At 50.5% G+C, this 20,843-nt stretch overlaps 4 protein-coding genes across 4 annotated transcripts; 2 read left to right on the top strand and 2 right to left on the bottom strand.

The window, feature by feature from the left end:
• Positions 1-1,253: 1,253 nt before the first annotated feature.
• BCR38DRAFT_458699 (uncharacterized protein) lies at positions 1,254-2,416 on the bottom strand (the record flags this gene model as incomplete). Its single annotated transcript, XM_040862201.1, has 2 exons — positions 1,254-1,796; positions 1,862-2,416. 2 exons carry the CDS (start codon positions 2,414-2,416, stop codon positions 1,254-1,256), a joined length of 1,098 nt encoding a protein of 365 aa, XP_040713935.1.
• A 5,093-nt stretch (positions 2,417-7,509) lies between these two features.
• On the top strand, positions 7,510-9,489 carry BCR38DRAFT_347026 (HET domain-containing protein; the record flags this gene model as incomplete). Its single annotated transcript, XM_040856300.1, has 2 exons — positions 7,510-7,792; positions 7,841-9,489. The coding sequence occupies 2 exons, from the start codon at positions 7,510-7,512 to the stop codon at positions 9,487-9,489; spliced, it is 1,932 nt and encodes a 643-aa protein (XP_040713936.1).
• Positions 9,490-12,864: 3,375 nt separating this feature from the next.
• Positions 12,865-14,443, bottom strand: BCR38DRAFT_300583 (DHS-like NAD/FAD-binding domain-containing protein; the record flags this gene model as incomplete). Its single annotated transcript, XM_040854549.1, has 2 exons — positions 12,865-14,018; positions 14,092-14,443. Coding segments are annotated over 2 exons (1,506 nt in total), but the record flags the coding sequence as incomplete, so codon positions are not given.
• A 1,483-nt stretch (positions 14,444-15,926) lies between these two features.
• Positions 15,927-19,224, top strand: BCR38DRAFT_458702 (RNA polymerase II mediator complex subunit Sin4; the record flags this gene model as incomplete). The annotated part of the gene is made up of 8 exons (XM_040862202.1): positions 15,927-16,081; positions 16,138-16,495; positions 16,558-16,810; positions 16,862-17,310; positions 17,363-17,702; positions 17,753-17,866; positions 17,922-18,203; positions 18,257-19,224. The coding sequence occupies 8 exons, from the start codon at positions 15,927-15,929 to the stop codon at positions 19,222-19,224; spliced, it is 2,919 nt and encodes a 972-aa protein (XP_040713938.1).
• Positions 19,225-20,843: the final 1,619 nt, after the last annotated feature.

Below are 20,843 nucleotides of genomic sequence, written 5' to 3' on the forward strand. Positions count from 1 at the left end.
CAGCAATTCTCAACAACGAGATACAGTATGTCTCTCATTTCCCATAGGCTCCTGCCACGCAAGCTCTAGCTCATCCAGCGCTCGGTATATCCCAGGGACAATAGCCAAGCTGGAGTTTCTGTTAGAGGATTGGCGCGGTTTGAAGATGTATATTGTCCGGATAAGTAACTGCGTCCTTATGGGAATAGTCAGGGTTCGATGTCCCAGTGTGGCAGCGCTCGTAGGTGCTGTATCCCTGACTCTATGCCATCTGCCGTGACATTCGCCAAAACGCAGATGGGTACGATGAAATTGCACATTCACTATGACCAGGTTGCTACACTGTACCCAGATGAGCACGTTGAAAATTATGAACAACGCTTGACCCTTTAACATTACAGATAATCGAGAGAGCGTATAGGAGCCAAAAGAGGGATATATTGCATGTGCTCCCCAATGGATCCGTTGCGTACGACTAGCACTCAAATACCCTTCATGGGCTGCCCATAGTTTCTTCCTCCCATACGGCACTCAGAGTGCATCCAGAAAGGGTCTGTTATGTGGATTTGAATTAACAACTCCGTCGAATATGACGTACGGCGAGTGCCGTCTGCATGTGCTGGAATGCATTGTCCACTTTGATCAGGGCAGATGGCGTCAGCGTTGTGTAGACGGTAAGTTCAGACGCGTCTACAAAGTCCCTCCAATATGTCAGAGCCGGCAATTTGTCTCGTGCCATCACTGCCCGAACTACCACCAGCATGCTTACCCTTGTCCTCAGTGGTGGGGATGTTTTATTTATTTCCAGGACGGGTCTTGGCAATGAATGTGTATGAAGATGATCTCTTCGGTGTACCCACTGCGACTCGTGCAGACCAGCGTTATTCTTGTCCCTTCATTGAGGACTTTATCGCCGGTGAAACTGTCGTCCGGGTCGAAGACGGGGCCTACGATCATGTAACGATGCAGTTTCTCTATGAGGATCAGATTGGAAAGTAACTATCGACCTCTGGCCGAAATAGGGTGCTGGGAACGCAGCCAAAAGTGAAGGAAATTGACTGGCATCGGCCTCAAAGATTACATAAACACAGTCTCCAAGCTCTGATACGCCGAGCCCTTATTGTTTCTCACACCGGGCCGCACACTTTTGCTTCTCGATGCAAGTGTCAACAAAGCCTCCCAAACTCCGAACGTATTCACATTAATCAGGATGTAAATCCTCTTAAGTATAACCTCGCTCCCATTAATATACCCATGAATCATTATCATGATGATCACGTACTCAAAAGATCCCTTACGCTCATCCCCCTGGTGGGGCCCCCCGTCCTAGCCACCCCCCTCCGATCCGTATTCAGCATCAACAACGCCGCCGTAGCCTCCTGATCCAATTCTCGCAGCGGAGCCAATACCGGGCTCGCCAGCGTGGAATTAGACCCCAACGGCGAACCCCTCGCCTGCACACACGTCTGCGGATCAAACACAGGCGAAAAAGCCGTGGGTGACGGGATGTAGCTGTACCGACGCTGATCTGTCGACGCCGAGGAGGAAGAGTCGTGTCTATGACGCAAAGCTTCTGGTAGGAGTGAGGGGGATACCGGGGGCTGGGTGATGGTGGGTGAGGGCCCTTCTTCAGAGCCGATCATCTCGACGTCTGACCCATCTTCGTCGCCGTAGTGCTCGTCATGGCCGTATGCTTCCCTGCGGGCTAGGGGCGGGGGTATAAACTCGGCGGGGGTGGGGGTGAATGAGTGTGAGGTGCATTGGGATTTTAGTTGAGAAACGCAGTCCTCGAGGTAGCGCACATAGTCTATTGATGCCTATTGGGAGGTACTGTTAGTTACGATTACAAAACTGACAAATGAAAGGGGTTAACTTGGCTTACCTGAAGAATGGCCAGCTTGTGCATCTCCCCCGTGCAAGCAGGGATTAAGTCCTTGAGAATGGCAAACTCATCATTTATCTTTGACCTTCGACGCCGTTCGATGAGGCTGTGCGCCGTTCTCCTAGCAATCTTCCTCCTTGTCGCGCTGTTGCTAGACGACTGTTTCTTCTTCGACCCCGACGAAGCTGCCTTGGACGGAGCTGAAGCCGTCTTGGCAGGGAAAACTGCATCGCTCGGGTCCTCCTGAGTGTGAGGCTTCATCTGGATGATCGTGCGTGACCTTGTTGGTGGGGGCGGTAACGCGAATTGCTTCTTGTACGCTGTAGATGATGCACGCCTTCTGGACTTAACTGCCTCTGCTGGTTGAACTGGGAATATCGCCTCGGGCGTAGTGGTCTTGGAACCAGCAGGTCGCAGGGAGGACGAGTCTTCGTCGACTATCTTTAAGGGGGGCAGTTCGAAGGATAGTTGCAATGCGGACAATTGGTGCGCCCCGTCATGGCCCTTGATCTCGGTGGAGGAGACGGGCGTCGGCAACATCTTGGGCCGTGGCATCTTGGGCGGGACTGACGAGAGTGGCTCCCAATCTTCTTGTCCTGGCAACGGCCGTGAGTCCTTGCGAATGCTCACACGACCTGTGTGCAACTGTGCAACCGGGGGTCCACGAATACCAAGGACGGCCTGCGATGGGAGATAGGAACGCCTGGTAATCGCTGCGACTAAGATGCGGGCAGCTAAGAGAATCAGACCATGTTACTCGGCGAGCCAAGTCTTCGGGACGTCAAACAACTCGACTAGGCTTCAACTTGAGACGGGACAAGGAGGCCGAGATCGCCAAGTTGTTGCTGAACGGCGTCACTTCACAACCCTGAGGCGAAGGGTCTGGGGCTTCGAGAAGAACCGTTTTTAGAACATGTCGGCCGATGAGTCGGTAGAAAGAACGCAGAAGAATGAACAAGACGCGATCCTGAAGATTTCACATACACAATACCTGATGAGACGTTGGACGGGGACACGGGCTTTTAGCAGAACAACGCCAACGGCTTGAAACGCCACTGGAGCATGTGCTCGAAAGGCGACAGGACCCTGGACAACCAGCGACATATGAGTAGGGGTCTTTTGCCAACGCACTTGTGCTCTGGAGCGAGTGTCAGAATGAGGCACGCGATCAATTCGCTGTGTGGTATTGGTTGATGTTGAAAGTCTGAAAGTCAAACCAATCAGATTGGAGAATTCGAGAACGTGGGAGCTGAACGAGTCCGTGCATAGTTTGCATCAATACCTACCTTAAGTTATCCCTGTAATGACCAGAAATAGTCTGGACAAGGCTTCCCAGTCCTGGACATCTATCGTCTTGTGCATCTGATGTTTGCGAGTCAGAGCCTCTTCCAGGTGGCCTACATGGCTGCGAGGGCTCGCATTCCTCGATAAAGCCTTGGAAACTCTAATAGAGATAACTGCAACGCAAGACTTCACTGACTGGCAATATTCGTTTAGGGGCATCCAATGGGCTGAACTAGACCTACGCCCGCGAGTCCTCGAAACATACTATTGGATCAATGTTTGGAGTCTTCCAAGCGAACCCATACTGCCCGCTCATGGTTTTGATTTGTTGTTGGCGAACTCGCAGCTCTTGTGCCTTCTGGGCCATCTTTAAATGTCGTGCAATCCTCATAGTGTCTACAGTATACTCTCGGAGACATATACACATGATGTACGCTTCGCATTCAGGAGCAGAAACCAGGCGTCCCACCACCCGCACGCTCCAAAATACTGAGTCTGGGCAACAGATCGTAGAAGTCCGATTCGGCTCGAGGTCAGACCTGCTGCGGGTCCGGGGTCGCCCCATAGTTAATGCCTGCCGCTTCCCCCGCTACTCCAAACATCCCGACCGAGGGGACAGGGCGCAAGTTGGTCGGATGTGCCCTCTTGTATTTAGCGAAGAGGTGACTCTCAGAATAGGACTCTTGACTCCGGGAGTTGAAGCAAAGCTGCTACTAGCGTTGAATTGCTCTGATCAGGGCAAGACACAATTCCTCGTAGTTGTTAAGGCTAAGATAAAAGCAGAATAATGGATTCGCGAAAACTAGTGTCTAAATATATATAAAGATAAACTGAATAACGTAGTCCACAAGCGAACGGGTCACCCAACCGAACGGGTCACGCCAACTAGCAAAACATGGAATTCAACACGATTTCGCAACCACAATGCCGTAAATCAATTAAAAATACTCAGAATACTCTTGCCCAGATGATTCTATCTCTACCTGACAGGTTCGCGCATTATGCCCGGTCTTTCCGCATACGCCACAGTGCCGTTGCCGTGGCTGGCCACGATTTGATCCAGCGCTATTTCCACGCATTTCCTGCTGTACTTGCTGCGCAACGTCCTTTTGATCTTGAAGATCTTGTACGTCTTGTGAATTAAGCGATCCTCCAAGCCGTACTCGTGTTTTTTTGGCCCTGCGCCGCTTGCTAATTAGAGCATTTGCTTCTCGAAGTTCGGCGACCTCAGCTTGGAGTAAAGCCATCTTATGCATAATACTCGGCGCTCCTTTCGAAAACTGATCGATAGCATCGTAAATTGACATCGAGGAGCTATTTTAATGCCTGGCAATTCGAGATTTAATAAACTCGGATTGCGAAGTAGCCTCGGTTGGGTTGTTTGGCGTCCGAGAAGCCCAAGGAAGGGTTTCCCGCGTAGGGGGCCGGGAGGACGTTGGAGTCTGTAATTTCACATCCAGCTTCTCAATAACAATATCTGGGCTTAAAGGCACAAGCCCAGCCCCTTGAAAGCCTGCACGAATATTGCTTTCGGTCAGGCTCTTCTTGAACGCGTCGCAAAATGCCGGAAGAAAGTCCTCCTTTGTGATATGCGAGTCGCGTAGCAGTCGGTTTGCCATATCTTCAACAGCACTTAGCCGGGGAGGAAATGCTTGCGAATCTAGCTCAATTATCCTTTGATTAATCGTATTTTCTTCTAGTTTTGTTAAATTCCGACCGTTGGCTTCGATATTGCGATGTGATTGACGTTTTTGAAGACGCGCCTGGAGAGTAATATTCGAGACTTTGTAGATTGTTGCAGCACGTCGGATACTAAGTGTTGAGTCATTTCTGATAGCCTGGGTTGCAAGGAGTAATTGAGATTCTTTTTGAGCAGAATCCATCGAGAATTAGTTGCGTGGTAAAGTTAGGAAGTTTAGTTCTATTTTTTGCTATGGGCGTGACCCGTTCGCTTGTGGACTACGTTAACGGTATCCTTTCGCTCTAATATTTCTAATTTATTATTATTCTTTTCTTTAACAGCCTTTTTCACCTTAGTGTACCCGATTAATTATCTTTTATTCGAGTCTGAGCCCTACTAACGCGATCCACAAGTCAGTGACCCACCCAAGTCAGTGACTCAGTTTTCGCGACATTTCAACCTCCAACTTGACTTATACAACTTTCCACGATTCAAAATACCACGTATCTCAAACGAAGCTAATATTAAATTGGCTATCCAGGCTAAACGTCGAAACCCAGAATTAAGCTGGAAACAGCTCGAATTGATCTATAAAGCTGCCGCCAGTACCATCAAACGAAGATACAACGGAATTCAACCACAGCATATTGCCAACGCTACGAAGCGGAATTTGACTACGATGGAAGAAGAGACGATTGTTCGACGTATACTTGAGCTATATTCGCGAGCATTTCCTCCCCGCCTTCAAAACGTGACCGATATGGCCAATATACTCCGACGCGTACGACGCGCCACCCGTGGGCAAGAATTGGGTTTCAAATTTCGTTAACCGACAACCACTCCTCCGAACGCGTTTAAATCGCCGAATTGACTACTAGAGGGCATTTAACGAAGATCCCATCGCATATCGCGCGTGGTTTAAGCTTGTTGCCGACATAATAGCGAAATACGGGATCACGCGGGAAGATATATATAACTTTGACGAGATAGGGTTTTTAATGGGCATGATCATGACTGGAATGGTCGTTACAAGTGCCAAACGAAAGGGCAGGCCTAGATAAGCCCAGCAGGGTGATAGGGAATGGGTTACCGTTATCCAAGCCATCAATTCTCAAGGCTGGGCAGTACCTCCATTTATCATCTTCGCGGGGAAAGTTCACCTTGCCTCCTGGTACCGCGACGCTACCTTACCACGCGACTGGAAGGTTTCTCTGTCCAGTAATGGTTGGACAACCAATGAATTGGGTGTAGAGTGGGTAAATCATTTTGGTCTACATACCCGGAGCCGTACAAAGGGTACGAAACGTCTTTTGATTCTCGACGGCCACGAAAGCCATCACTCGATGGATTTCGAGGAATCCTGCAAAAAACTGGGAATTGTTCCTCTTTGTATGCCTGCCTGTTTATCACATCGGCCCCAGCCTCTCGATATAGTACCTTTTAGTGTGTTAAAACGCGTATATAGTGGCTATATTGAGGAGCGAATGCGAAAGCACCAAACCCACGTTGCGAAGGAGGATTTTTCTATCTGGGTTTCTAGAGGCATCTAACAAGGCAATGACCGAATCTAATATTCGGTCTGGCTTCGAAGCGGCTGGGCTTGTCCCATTGGATCCAGAAAGGGATATTTCCTCGTTAGATGTTGCTCTAAAAGCCCGTACACCGTCGCCCGACTCTCAATTGCCGGCTGCTACTTGGACTTCCAAGACTCCTACTACCACCCTGGAGGCTACTTATCAATCAAATCTTATCAAGACTAGTGTCCAGAGGCATCAAAATAGCTCCCCAGCCCATATTTTGAGCTCTGTAGACTCAATTGCGAAGGCTACTCACCTAATAATGCATGAGGTTGCCCTTCTGCGACAAGAGAACAAGGAGCTCTATGAGACTAACTACCTATTATGCAAACGTCGCAGAACCAAAAATAAGCAAATACAGCATGGAGGTACAATTACTGTAGCTGATTCACAAGAGCTACGGGAAGCCAAGGGTGATATCGAGGCAGTAGAGGGTGAGGAAGACAAAAGTAACGGTCCAAGGAAAAGGATCGCAACCAGTGTAAGACGTTGTGGTGTCTGCGGGGGGACTGGGCATAATGCGCGGACTTGTCAAGTAGAATTAGAAACATCTAATGAATAAGATTCTGCTTAGTTGAATTGATCTGATGTGTTGTGGTGAAGTTATCTTGATTAATATTGAATTGATGGTTGAAAGTGAGTCACTGACTTGTGGATCACGTTAACAGATATAGTTATATATGCGGTGCACGTGCGGGGCAGAGAATTCTAACCCCTGTCTGAAATGAACCGTCCACTTACTTATTCCTAACCCCTACCTGAAATTCCTAACCTCTGTCAGCTGGGACCTCCATCCCGACCTCCATGACCCGACTTCATCTCATCTTCCACACGGGCTGTTCCGTCCCCAGCAAGCCGATCGCTGTGACCGAAATAACGTCTGAATCGTAGATTTTGACGTAACACGGCCTATGGTCAGTCCAGGCTCGAGGATCCCGTGAATAGGGCATCGCAGTAGTCCTCGGGCTCGTCGACCCTAACTTGGAAACCCGAGCTCATTCAGGAGACAGTACATTGCTGGCGTGTTCAAAAGTGCACCAGCTAAGAAATGTCAACATTCTGCGCACTGTGTAATTCTTTCAAGGGAGTCGGACCGCTCCCAAGCTATGAGGAGTTGCAACACAGCCGGAAGCCGCAATTTTTACAATGAACACATCCTGTGGGCAGACCTCACGCAATTTGCTAAAACATGCTACTGTTGCGAGGTTCTACTACGTGGCATAACAGGTTACCTAGAAAAACGCGCTATAGAACTGACTCGTGTGTCTGAGTTAAGCCTCAAGTTCTTGTACGCAAGTTGGGAAGGCGACCTGAAAGACTGCGACAACGACGTCGTATGCCAGCTAGATGATGGTAGTCAACTCACCATACAATGGTTTACTCTTGAAGGTTGGTGGCGTCTGTGCTCTTGGAAATTGCTCACTGATCACCTCCAAGACGAAAATTGCCCCTGTCCAGATGCCTGGGATGATGTTCCCATGTCGGCGAGAACGTCCAGGAGTACTGAATCCGATGAAGCATTCGAAAAGGCGAATGGTTGGCTCCAGGATTGCATGAGTAGCAAACACGAATTTTGCCCCCCGCCCCTTACCACGAAGCTCCCAACCAGAGTCGTAAATGTCGGGCGCCATGATGGCATTATTAAACTGATCGAGACCAACGGCAGGGCAGATAAATACGTTTGTCTAAGCCACTGCTGGGGCCTGCAACAAATTTTCATGACCACGAAAGCCACCATCGAGGACCGCCAGCACGAGATCAATCCCACCGATCTCTCAAAGACGTTCATGGAGGCGATCGAAGTGACGCGCCGCCTCCAGATCGATTACGTCTGGATCGACTCCCTATGCATCATCCAAGACGACGCCCTAGATTGGGAACGAGAGTCAGCGCAGATGGCCTCAATCTACCGAAACGCATGTCTCACCATTGCCGGCACCAAGTCCAGCGGTGGTTCTGGCGGTCTATTTACTATCACACCCGACTTTGAAGTATCTGGGACGACCCCGTCAGGCGAAGATTACTACCTGATCTTCCGTGAGAAGACCGACCATGAACTCGCTGTCCCCGGTCGCCAGAATGCGGCCCAGTTTCCCCTCATGACGCGTGCTTGGGTATACCAGGAACGTCTCCTATCTCCCCGGGTTCTGCACTTTGGACACTACGAGTTATTTTATGAATGTTTGTCCGACGAGCTGTGCGAGTGCACTGGCATCGGCTACCTAGGAGTGTCAGACGAAGTGCCCCTGACATCGCCAAAGGTCATGTACGCTTCCGCTCTCGACTCCGAGCTCGTTGGCGCTGACGAGAGGTGGGCCGATTATGCCGAGTACTATCTGGCTCGCATTTGGAGGTCGATGGTTGTGCATTATACAAGCCTCAACTTGACTAAGACGAGCGACCGTCTACCGGCTTTGAGTGGTATTGCGCGGGACACGGCCAGGGAGAGGAAATCCCGCTATCTGGCAGGTTTGTGGGAAGATTCGCTAATGGATGATTTGCTCTGGGTGACTTACAGCTGCGCTAAACCGCGGCCTGCAGCGTGGCTTGCACCGTCGTGGTCGTGGGTGAGCATTGATCATGGGGTTCAATACACAGACAGTGTAGTGTATTGGGATATTGATCTCTGGAGAGAAGAGAAAGAGCAATGCGCGACGTTCGCATCCATCGAGCATTGCGAGTGCACTTCTGCTGGTTTAGATGAGTTCGGTCAAGTCGAGTCAGGTTCTCTTTCAATAAGTGGACCAGTAGTTTTGGGAGTTGTCGAACGAACATCTGATGATCACGGGAAGTTCAAGTATCAAGTACGATTCAGCAAGGACGTAGCGCTCCCCTTTTGGCCGGATTATGCACTGGAAACAAGCGGTTCGTCCCAGGTGCTTGCCGGGGCGGGGGTGGTCTGCTTGAGGATGATTCGCGAATTGGATCGCAAAAGGGATATTTCTCTTATTTTGCAGGCGTCGCCAAATACCCCTGATGCTTTCGAGCGCATTGGGATACTACATATTTACGCGGAACGTCACGAAGTTGACCCAGCTCCAGAAATCTTCAGTATGGCGATAACCCAAACTTTGATGGTTGTCTAGCATTCGATCATCCCTGATTTCATTTCATGGGGGAACCTATAAGGAAGGTCAATTAAGTAGCCACTACTTATTCAGCCAAGCCCCACCATTCCGGCTTCTCAACTCAACATGCTTTGAAGGTCATCTTGCCTTTTCATGGAGGGACGGATCTCAGTCCGAAACCAAGAAGTTATATCAAAATACATACCTCGGCTTCTCCCCATTCATCTGAGCTTCGTCGCTTCAATCCATCACCAAGACTGTACACATCAGGACCTTCAACCTCACGATACGGATAGAAGCCTGGACCCATCGACGTCTTCGTCTTGAACCACCGCCCGTTGCAAGGAAATGCATGACTAGTCGTCATTCGAAGCGGATCCCCATCCCCGCAAACAGTCGGGCCAGTTCATCACACGCCACTGGCTCCGGTGTTTTCCGGGCGGCATGAACATGCTCCTTCAGATTTGGACATCGGCCTCGACAATTCTTGGCGAAGTGTTTTAGCATGCCAAGAAGATGATCCTTGTACTTCTCTGCGGACGCGGACCCCATTACTCTCACCACCACACCTCATCAGGTTGGTGTCACCAAGGACGTAGGAAGCGCCGTCTCTAACTGGACTGTCACCAGTTGGGAATTATACCCGACGAGTGCATACAGATCGACACTGAGGTACTTGAGAGCCGTAAACCTGGCGAAGCAGTGCAGTCGAGCTGTGGGGCCAAAGTCGGGTTCGTAGTTCCGTCCAGTTCAGTTCCTTGCGGGATCAGTTTCCTGAGCGAAAGAGAGATGATAGTTTCGAGTTGAGCATGATTCAGATGCGTGCCGGAAAGCGAGAGCGACGTCCAGCACGCTGGATAAAGGGATACGCGTTTGGCGATACGGATTTTAACCGCTTTCAAGTTAGTACACTCAAAAAAAGCTCTGACAACTGTCTGGAAGTGATAGGACTACTCGGTGGTAATACCTGCCCCACTGAAACCGGACTTTTCTCAGATGTGTCCATCTCACAAATATCCAGACGAGAACGGAAAAGGCCGTGACTCCCCTGTTGTTGCCCGTGTATTCGGGCAGACGCAGGACGCCCGAGGATGAGGGTCTGGTACAAGAGAGGAGAAGATATCTTGTAGAACCTGTGTGATACCTGGCAGAGGCTCCCGAGGTTCTTAGGGAATTCGGAGCCCGTGGTGTAGACGGTCCAATGCGTGGTGGGGGTCACCCAGAGGGAATTCTGAAGAATCTGGATGAGTATCTCATTGGAGAGCGTGTACAGGGTTGGTCCGGGCATGTTAGTCTGAAAGTCGATGTCTCTTCTGAAGTGACGAGGGCTTTGTCGCTTCGATGGCCTTTTCGGTATATATATATATCAACACGAGCGTTTAGCCGAAGCTTGGTTTATGTATACGAAAAGGTTGGCTGGAAAAGTTGTAGCACTTAAGACATTGCATTTAGATAGGAGCGAAAGCCATGCCGCGAGTATAAAGACCAATCTAGCTGGAGTACAAGAAATCGTAAGATCAAATTTGCAAGTTCTTTTGACATTGTAACCAAAGGCGACTGGAGGCCTTTGGCTACAATGCCATGGCCTTTTGCGCTTGAAAGAAAGTTCCGGAATACATATTTTCCTACAAGTAGTATCTACATTCATAAAGCAAGCTGCCTGGGAATACCCTATACCGTCGTATTCCGAGTATTGGGGGCTGTATTGGTACTGTGAAGGTGTGTATGGGACCAATCCCGAGCTGGCCCCAAGGGGTCCCTAAATACTATAATCCGTGCCTGCCTGCCTCATAACCCTCCATACCTGAGACCACAGCTTCCCACATATACTATCCTACCCCTATTCCCAAACTCAGCAGTGTTATTCTCAAAGGGTTCGCCCACAACATCTGCTTCTTGTCTTGTGAGTTTTGTCTTTCTTTCAGCTACCGAGAACAAGCATGCTGCTACTGAATTATGTCACCATGTTGTCGTGATAGTTACGAGCGGCATTATACTTCGCAGTTCGGCATTCGTCCCAGATCATCCTGCCCGGTACCTCCACGTACAAGCTTGCAAACGCAATGAAGCCTAACATGCATTCATCAAGTGGCTTCAGGTAGCGCTAATGCCATCTCAAATACTCCAAAACTTAATTATGCATGGCTCTTGTCAATCTAGGGTTGACTAATATATTAGGCAGCTAGGCTTATGGTCGTCAGCAGCAATCTCAAAACCTCATTTCTTAGGCAAACGGATAGATGGAGACAACGAATCGAAGAGGGACTGTACCGTTTTGGATTCTAGGTTCCAGAAGAACATGGTGGTCCGCTTGTCTTAGTCATGCGTCAAGGAGATGCTGCCAGGCGACCACTTACCGTAAGATTGGGAAGTTATCATTGAGTGCGGCCGTGATTCTATTAGCAGTAAGCTACCGACAACAAAACATAACATGAAAGGATACCACAAATGCTCATCGTTGGGAACTAGCCTACTTCGTACCTACCTTACTTATGCACTTATTCGCAAGGCTAGACACCACGCGAGGGCGGGCTGCGGAGTACATAGAAACACCAAATTCTTGTAAAAGCATACCCACAAGTCTTGAAAGACTGCGGCAATTCCAATTAGTTCTGCAGTCCTGTCCCGAATGCTTCCAGCCACAACAGGTCAGCCCTGCATTCCCGTTTCCCGGCCTACCCTGACTCAGGGAGTCAAATGATCGCATCCACCATCCTGTGTCCATCTGACATGGGAACAAAACGCCCATCAAACGCCAACGCTATGGGGCAAATCTCCCATCTACCGGACTGGGCATCCGTTATGCAAGAACTGCAAGACCCGTATGTATGTAGTGTATGTACAAGTTCTCATGAAGTATTCAAAGTTACGGAAAGTCATGTTTCAAGGTACCCCGATGGATTTCCGTCAAGGTAGCGGACGTCAAGTCCGTTTGACCGTATGGTACAGTTCCAACTCGGCCTTTAAGTATGGTTGAGGCAGAAACCTGCACTCCGGCGAAGCTGAGAATGAATGCTAGTCGATCAAGTTCGCCATCCCACTAGGTTTTGAGGGTGGAGTAATCGTCTGAGAGTGTGCAGAGCCCGGCCTCTCTGTTCGTGGTGGCGTGGAGGGCGGCGCTTGACGCACGCTAGTCTCCTGGTGTAGTTGCGTGTCGATGGCATGTTGAGCGATCTTGGAATCTAACTCGTTCTCTTCACGCTTTTGTCTCGATATTCTAGGCCGGAGGTGGAAATCTGAACCAAGTATTGACTTTGCCTTCATATCAGACAAACGGTCAGACGAATCAGAGTCCCACTGACGCTTCGCTGGCATCGTGGAAGTGGATACAACAGTAGCTTTGGTGGTTTTGAAGGAGCTTGTGAGTGTCGTAGTTGACTTCGCCTCGGCCTTTTTAGACTGGCGCGGTTTTCGCGGAGCCCGTTTCTTGACAGCTTTTTCAGCAGCCTTGGTAGACTTGCCCGGAAAGACCAATTGGCTTTGTTTCGTCTTTTGCTGAGGTTTGGTCGGCAGAGCAGTGCGCATCTTGGGACTGGTAGTCGGCGTAGGAATTCCCTGCACCTTCTCGATGGACTTGGACTTCGCCTCGGTGGGCGTCGAATCACGCGATCCTCTGGCGGGCGATACCACGGGCAATCCTGGGGAGCTTGGGATTCTAACCTCTAGTTCCGTACTGCGCATGTTCTCCTTCAGTTCCTTGAACTTCAAGTCATCCACCTTGATGTCGTCATCGAGTGCGGGGCTCTCGTCGAAATGTGGAAGACCGACTAGTGTAGCAATATCGTCACACTTGCCTCGCACGACCAAATCCCAGCAATCCTTCAAATCCACACCATTGGGTTCGCCGTCCAGATTGATCCAGGCAACGATTCCGTCTCGTCTCGCTCGGACAATTTTGCTCATATCCTTGACAATCTGGCGCACACCAGGGATCTTCATACTGGTACCGACGACAATGAGAGCGTCTGGTCGGGAACGCATATCGGCTTTGACAACGTTCACTATGGCATCCTCATCCGGGTTGTATTCATTGTAGAGTACCATTCGCGGTCGTAACCTGCCAATGCCATGACTGCGCTTGCCTGCATGGGATATGCGCACATGTTCCGTCTCTTCGCACCCTTTACACAAAGGCGCTTCCGGACCGTCGAAAAGGGATGCGTCGAAATTACTGATGTCGCCGCATTTCGAGCATACCATCTTCTCCAAGCTACCATGCAGCTGAATAGTCTTGGGCCAGGGTCCCTTCTTGTTAAGGGGAATTTTTGTAGACAGAGGCGCCATAGACGAGTCGATGCCGTCCACGTTTTGAGAATAGAGTCGCATCAGACGGCCCTCTTCAGCGATCGACGCGATCATGTGGTGAAATGGCGTAGGCTTCGCATTCTTGGTCTGGTGGGACAGTTCACGGACCATGTTATGGAAGGATTCGGTCGACGCGTCATGCTTGTAAACAGATGCATCGAAGAGCTGCTTGCCGGAAGCCTTCAGCTTGTGGCCGGTTCGTAATGTCTTGAAGAGACCGTCCTCAGATCGGAAGTCGGGAACTACAGTAGTGGACATGTCAGCTCCTGGTTTCACAGTAGCGCGTGACTTGGAAAGAGAGAGGGGGAAATATACTTCCAGCGGACACTGAGATGCCGGCACCGGCGACGATAACGATCTTCTTCTTTTTCCGCAACGTGGAAGTGAGTCGATCCAGGAGCTTCTCGTCTTTCTCGCTCTGTTCCGACGCGGCGCGCAGGCTCAAATGTTCTGTTGTTCGGGGTTTCCGCTCGACTCTGCGGCGCTTGGCCGGGGGTGTGCCGTCTGGATTGACACAAATCGAATCCGCCGCATCGGCCGACTTCATAGGCGAGGAGCTCCCAGACGGGGCGGTCGAGGGGGGTGAGAGATATCGAGACATGGAGTCCCGCGGGGAGTTGCGCGGAGAGAGGGACGGCGATTTGGATAATTCTGAGAGAGGAGAAGACGGCGGCTCGGACGACGGTGGCTCAGAAAGATCTGAGGAAGACAATGAGGAGGTGTCCATTTTGTTAGAGGAGTCGAGCTGGTGCAATTTTTTTGCGGTATCCCAGAGAGACGCGACACGGCGACCGATCCAAAAGAACGGTGGGTTCAAGGAAGCTGTTAGCAGAAGTAAAAGCCTAAGCCCATGTCATTTTTGGGGTCGGCAAATGAGCAGCAATGAATATCGTGTGGGTATCTCCGAACGCACAATGGGCATGCGACCATGAATGGTTCGTGTTTTCGCGTGCCACTGTGCCGTTGTCGAAGAAGAGTTGGGTTTTGAGGAGGTTGGCTGACTTCGCTGTCGGCGGGAGGCTCTTTGCTGGTGGATCCAGTTTACCCTGACGCAGTAACACAGCAGCGTTGTGTTGGTGTGGGTGGGCCACACGGATAGCTTGGGATTATTTGCGTGTTGACACGTCCACAGGCCACCCCTCGTCTGTCGGCAGCGGTGACGAAGACTTGATCGGCAGGATAAGGATCCGAACGGAACTGTTGATATTGCTCCGACAGAAGCAACGCTGCAATGGAAGATATACTTCTTAGCGAGCACGACAGACGCCCGTAAATGTGTCCAATGTTCTTTCCAAGACACGTTTGATGCGTATTGTGCTTTGAGTACACTTTTGATTGTCCAGATGCCGGTTTTCACTTTTCGTCTCATCCTCTTCGGGCACGGACAATGGCTCTTTGCTAGGTCTTTGCTAGGAACGCGCTTGTCATCAAGTTTGAGCAGGTCGGCCTCAATCCAATACCGCAAATTGCCTCAACGGGGGTTGGACCTTGCGATAAACTGCGGCACGATATACTCGTGGCGAAGCGGCAATGACAAACGAACGCATCGCGTGCGCCGGTTGTGAAGTCAACGTAGCGATCAGCCAAGCAGACCAGGATTTGCGGGGACTAGTTAACACATAAGGTTTCCTAGGAAACAATCTCGAATGACGGCAGGTCCCCAAATCGCCGTTTGTCAAGCAGTGGGTAGGACCCTTGGTGAGTGTGGCTTATGCGCGCCTTGCAAGGCTTGGCTGTGGCATCGTGGGTCCGCTAAGCTGACGCTACACCGATGGCAGATGGCCCTACCCATGCAGCTGCCCATGAGCTGGACGTGAGAGCCTTGGCTGTTCACAGCCGGACTGTTTTCGTTCGTGCAACTACGCAGGTGCAATCCGCAGTCGTCAGCCTCGCGCAACATCTATGCTATACTGGCAATTGCAACCGCATTGACAACGTCTCATTCCCTGGAATCGAGGCGAGGGTTTCTATCGTGCTCTGTTATGTGCTAAATTCACTGAGAAACAATCCAGATTCCATTGCGATCCAGTTTTTAATGCATCACAGAATGAGGGCATCCCTCGGGAGTGTTGAACCTTGATCAAGTGCGCAACTCCCAACACACCTGCGTATATATCGTGAAAGACCAAGTCATGTCGACGCGGAATAATATGCCTTTCATGATGGAAGACTCAATGGGCGGGACCATGCAGGTCGATCTACATGACGTCGACGACCTGTTCGGTGATGTTACTTTGCCAGCCCGAGCACCAAGCAAGCGATTACTACTCAGACTAGATGAGCTCCGCGGTCGGGGATCGTGCCAGTAATTCTTCATCTACCGAAACTCCAACCGGTATCGTTTGCTAACCAGTGTTGTAGAGGGCTCGCGTGGTCAAAGTCGGGCACGATAGCCTCCATTTCTCCCGACGGACAGTCACTGGACCTGCGATATCTCCGCGCTCATCCCAAAGATGCCACTTGGAGTCTCAGCGAGCCCACGTCTTGCACACCTTGGCAAGGCCCGCTCGTAGGACCGCTGGCACATCTCTCCTGGGCCCCAACGCCGAATCCTCAACTAGCTGTCATAGACTCGGTGGGTAGAGTTTTGATCCTGAACTTCAGCCCCAATCTCAACCGGCCTTCGACGGCCCGCCGCTGGGAAACCGATGCGGTCGACGATCTGAACGCGATCGTCGGCACTTACTGGCTCAACACGATGCCGGCACACAAAGGCATGGTGAGTATGGAGCAAGTCATTTCCTTTCCACAAGTATTGATGCTAATGTAAACCCATCCCAGGCTAACCCCTTGCATGCCCCTGCCGTCAAACACGGAAACGGTTACACGTACGAGCCTTCGATGCTCATTAGCAATATGCCATTTCACCCTAACCCAAGCCAGTCTGCCTTGCTTTGCGTCACTGCCAGCGGCATGTTGAAAATGTTCTGGACGCAGAACACCAACAAAATCGAAGAGACAACGCTCGAGTTAGACAGTGTCGTTTCAGCCGACGATCTTGTGACGCACGCTGCCCTATGCTCAGACAGCAGATGTAAGCAACCTTCTGCGGAAACTACAAGCACATATTAATCCCTTCATATAGCAAAGTCTATCATCGTTGCCCTTGCTACGGCATCCAAGCAACTGCAGGTGGTGCGGGTAGTCCTCAACTGGAACAACCCGCCGCCGCAAGAGAGTATGAAGGGCATCCCTTCTGCAAGTCAACCGTTGAGCCCGACCCTGAACGAGAGGCTCGTGGCTGTCTCTACGTGGCTTCCGGGGGGGGGCAGCGAATCTCACTTGGATCCCTGCATGACTCAACTCTCTCATATCGAGCTGTTGCCTACTATGATGGACCAGGTCAACCGGACTTGGCTTGCACCCGTCATACTGACCGTACGCTCCTTCGTGCCGACGCCAGAAACCCCTTACAACCAAGAGGTTCAGAGCATCATTGATCGGTGGGAGATCGTCATCGACCAGCCACAGACAGTCCACTCGGCTTTTGAGCAACTGGGATCGCGGAGGAATAGTGTTGGATCCCAACCTCAAGTAAGGAATGAAGAAACTGGATCAATACCCTAGTACTGACGAAGACTGATAGGCCTTTACCAAGCTTAAGAAGCTGGACACCATAATCATGAACAAAATCATCATCGGAATTGAGGTCGTCCGCATGGGCACAGTGGTGGCCTTCATGTTTAGCGACGGGGCCGTGGAGTACCGAGATCGCGTAACGATGAATGAGGTATGGAACGCTGTCAACCTCGACCGCATTAACTCGATCTACGAAGCTGGCTTCGTTCAAAGTGGGGGAGAAACCCCGTGTCTCCAAACAGCACTCTCGCCGACCAATTTCTCCCTTGTCCAATTGGGCGAGGATGGCAAGATACAGTGGCATGGCGTAAACTACACGTTAGGTGATGTCAGTGCTCTGGATGATGGTAAGTTTCTGCTTGAGAAAAACCAGAGTAAGAACCTAATGTGGATATAGCCCAACACTCAGCAGTGATAGCCGCTTTGACCCTGTCTGCAGCTCAGGCAGCTACATCGCACAGCAACATCGATGACATTCTTGCAGTCGGCAGACGTTTTACCCACAGCCATAGTGAGTGCTGTACTAGCCCTGAGGATGAATCATCCTACTAACGAAAGCACTTCAGGAATATTTGCTGTTGATTGGGTGACGGAGATGGTAAAGATGATGAGAATAGCTGTAGATTATTCCGAGGAAGCCCCCCACGATAACCTGGTCCGCAACAACATGCTTCAGCTTTGTCTGAGCACACTGAACCACCTAGGCTGGAGAGGAGAGTATCAACCCCGCACGTTCCACAGTAAACTCTCCATGCTTGCGCTCAACTTGCGTAATATTGTCATTTTGATCACCATCGCCAGCAACGGCCCAGGCATTGCCAAGGACAGGTCTCCACTAGACGAGCCTGGTAAGAAGAAGCCCCTTTTCCATGACATCACAATGTACTGACGTTGATTATAGAGGTCGTCGATGCCTTGGCCGGATGCTGCAAATGGTCCATGGATCTCCTGTGCTGGCTGGCTGACTCACTGTTTTGTCTGCTGGACGACAACAAGTTTCTAGAGTTACTCAACCAGCAACGGTTTTCCGAAGTGACTCCATATCTGGTTGGTAGGAACGATGTTGCACTTCACATGGTGCTTTCTTCGGCAACGCGCGGCCTCATCTCAGCAGTCTGTCGCCGCATCATCCACCTGAATAACCTCTCCCAACGCGCAATCCAGTACTATGAATCCCGAGGCGCCGGTTCCACGAATGAAGCCAGCTCAAAGGGATCAGGGGCATTGATGAGTCTATATCACGCTTACCAGAAGATTCTGGGCTACACGAGCACGTCCCTAATCAAGGTGCAGGAGTTCGACCGTCTCCTATCCACCCTCGGCGCGGACATCCGCAAGAGCTACAGCTCGTCCTTTGCCAACCTAGCCAATGCGCCGCAGCAGCACCAGAACCAGAACAACAACACCCCCAAGCCAGATCCAGGCGAGGTACGGATCAAGCGGGCCCAGACGGCGTGCGAGCTTACCTTGCTTCTCGCCGGGCAGCCGCCTTATCCGACCTTTTTACCGGTGGTGAACAAGTTCTTCAAGGAGGACCTCGCCGAATTCCGCAAGCACACGGACCGCGCAGCTCTATTCTTCGGGGACTATGAGCTGTTGGAGATTGATGACGAGTCGAGAGCTCTTGCGCAGCGCCGACAGAAGGGCGTGCGTGTCGACATGTTCAAGCGCGTCGAGATATTTGGGCGCAAGCATTCGAGCGTTCCCGAAGAATTGCCGTTGCGCAGGTGTGCGCGCTGCGCTAGTGTCATGGAGGATATTGCCATGGTGTCTAATAAACCTGGTATCAACTTTGTCCTTACGCAGCAGCGGAATTGTTGCTGTGGTGGTCGATTGGCAGTTCTGACTAGGGGTGAGTTGGTGGGTTAGTCGGTTGTCATCTCCACAGCTGATATGAGTAGGACGGAGAGAAAGGGGAGTTAGTATTAAATAAATGACGCCAGGGGGAATGATTAGGAAGTTGGGAAGATAAAAAGTTCAAGAACGATCCTACCCTTGTCGAAACCATGCAAATCTTTCGGAACGGCCTGAGGGTCCAACGTAGCCGTGGAAGCTCGCTCTAGTTTGTGCACCGCGACTAAACAGTCTTACCAACTAGTTTGTGGAATGTTCCCTTTCCTATCCGCCCTCTCCGTGTAGTAAGTCGTCCACCCTTTTACCAACGTCGTATCTATTGGGAAAAGCCTACCGCTGGGGAACTCCTGGACTTCACAGTACGATGCATATCCCAATTTGTGCAGCCGAATGCAGCTTCCACGGTAAAGCCGTACAGCCTGAGGCTCATTTGGTCTGATTGCCATCAACAACCGGCCTGCATCCAACAAAGGATTTTTCCCCCAGCAAGTGGCAGAGATTGGAGCAGCAGGATGATGCTGCAACTTACATTGTGGGTCTTCATATGGCAAAAAGGAAAAGCACGAAGAAACTCCTGGAGCAAGGCTGGGTTGTTCCCATTGTTTGCTGTTTTTTTCTACAACAGCAGTGCCCTCGTCACGTCATTTTTGCTCTTACCCTCAAGCCTCGAAGAAGGTTTAAGGTTCACTGAGCTGGCGACCTGTGTCATAATGGACCGAGGATCTCTCCCCCAACTTGAGAGCAGCGTCTCTGAGGGAAGGATTTTCCATTGGAAAACATCTGGTGAAGGCGCAATATACTCCTCTGATGAGGATGGAGCGTCCTCCTATTGAGTTCTTTATTCAACGTCATCGTACGATGTAGATGCCGGTTCAGTCTACATGTACGATGACGAGTAACCCCCTCGCAAGCTAACCGGTTCGGACAGTCGACTAGTCAAAATATTGCCAGGAGATGACAATGACATGATCGAATGCCTGCTGGATACGAAGCCCGAGTGCTATGCTTTGTCACATGTCTCGGGCAGTGCCGAGGATGGGAAACCAGGTCCTGCTGAATGATTGAGAATTCCGGATGACATTCAACCTCTTCGACACACACGTTGGTATTGTCCTGTCTCTTGGAACTTTTGGGCCTTTTTTAGACCATAGGCAGAGAAGGAATGCACGACCACATGCTTGAAGTTTGATTAGAAACATCCGCAGGCAATCTGTTTTACAGCCAAATTGATGAAGATATCTGTTAGTAAACTCAGTCAAACTTATTTTTGGATGCATGGTGAAGTTATCTACCCCGCCCCCAGCTCGCGTCCAACCCCCCTAATGCTAACAGCAATGGAGTCAATACTAATGTATCCATACAAGAAGCATTCATATGGTAAACCAATAATACAACGAAATTGCTTCTCTAGGTTTCATGTCGCCAACTACGATTCTCCCACTACCAGCTCCCCTTTATCAAACGAGATTCCGGTTTCGGTTTCGCGAGGCCCCGAAACGAAGGTTGGTACTACGGGACTTGATCAATTTGCCAAATAGATTCGGCAGCCTTGATTTCCTCCCTTGATTTAGAAGTATCGTTACGAGTTTTACTCTGTAGCATGACGCATTTGGTATTCATATAGGATACCGCAT

Source organism: Pseudomassariella vexata (genome assembly GCF_002105095.1).
Source record: "Pseudomassariella vexata strain CBS 129021 chromosome Unknown BCR38scaffold_9, whole genome shotgun sequence".
NCBI lineage: Eukaryota > Fungi > Ascomycota > Sordariomycetes > Amphisphaeriales > Pseudomassariaceae > Pseudomassariella > Pseudomassariella vexata.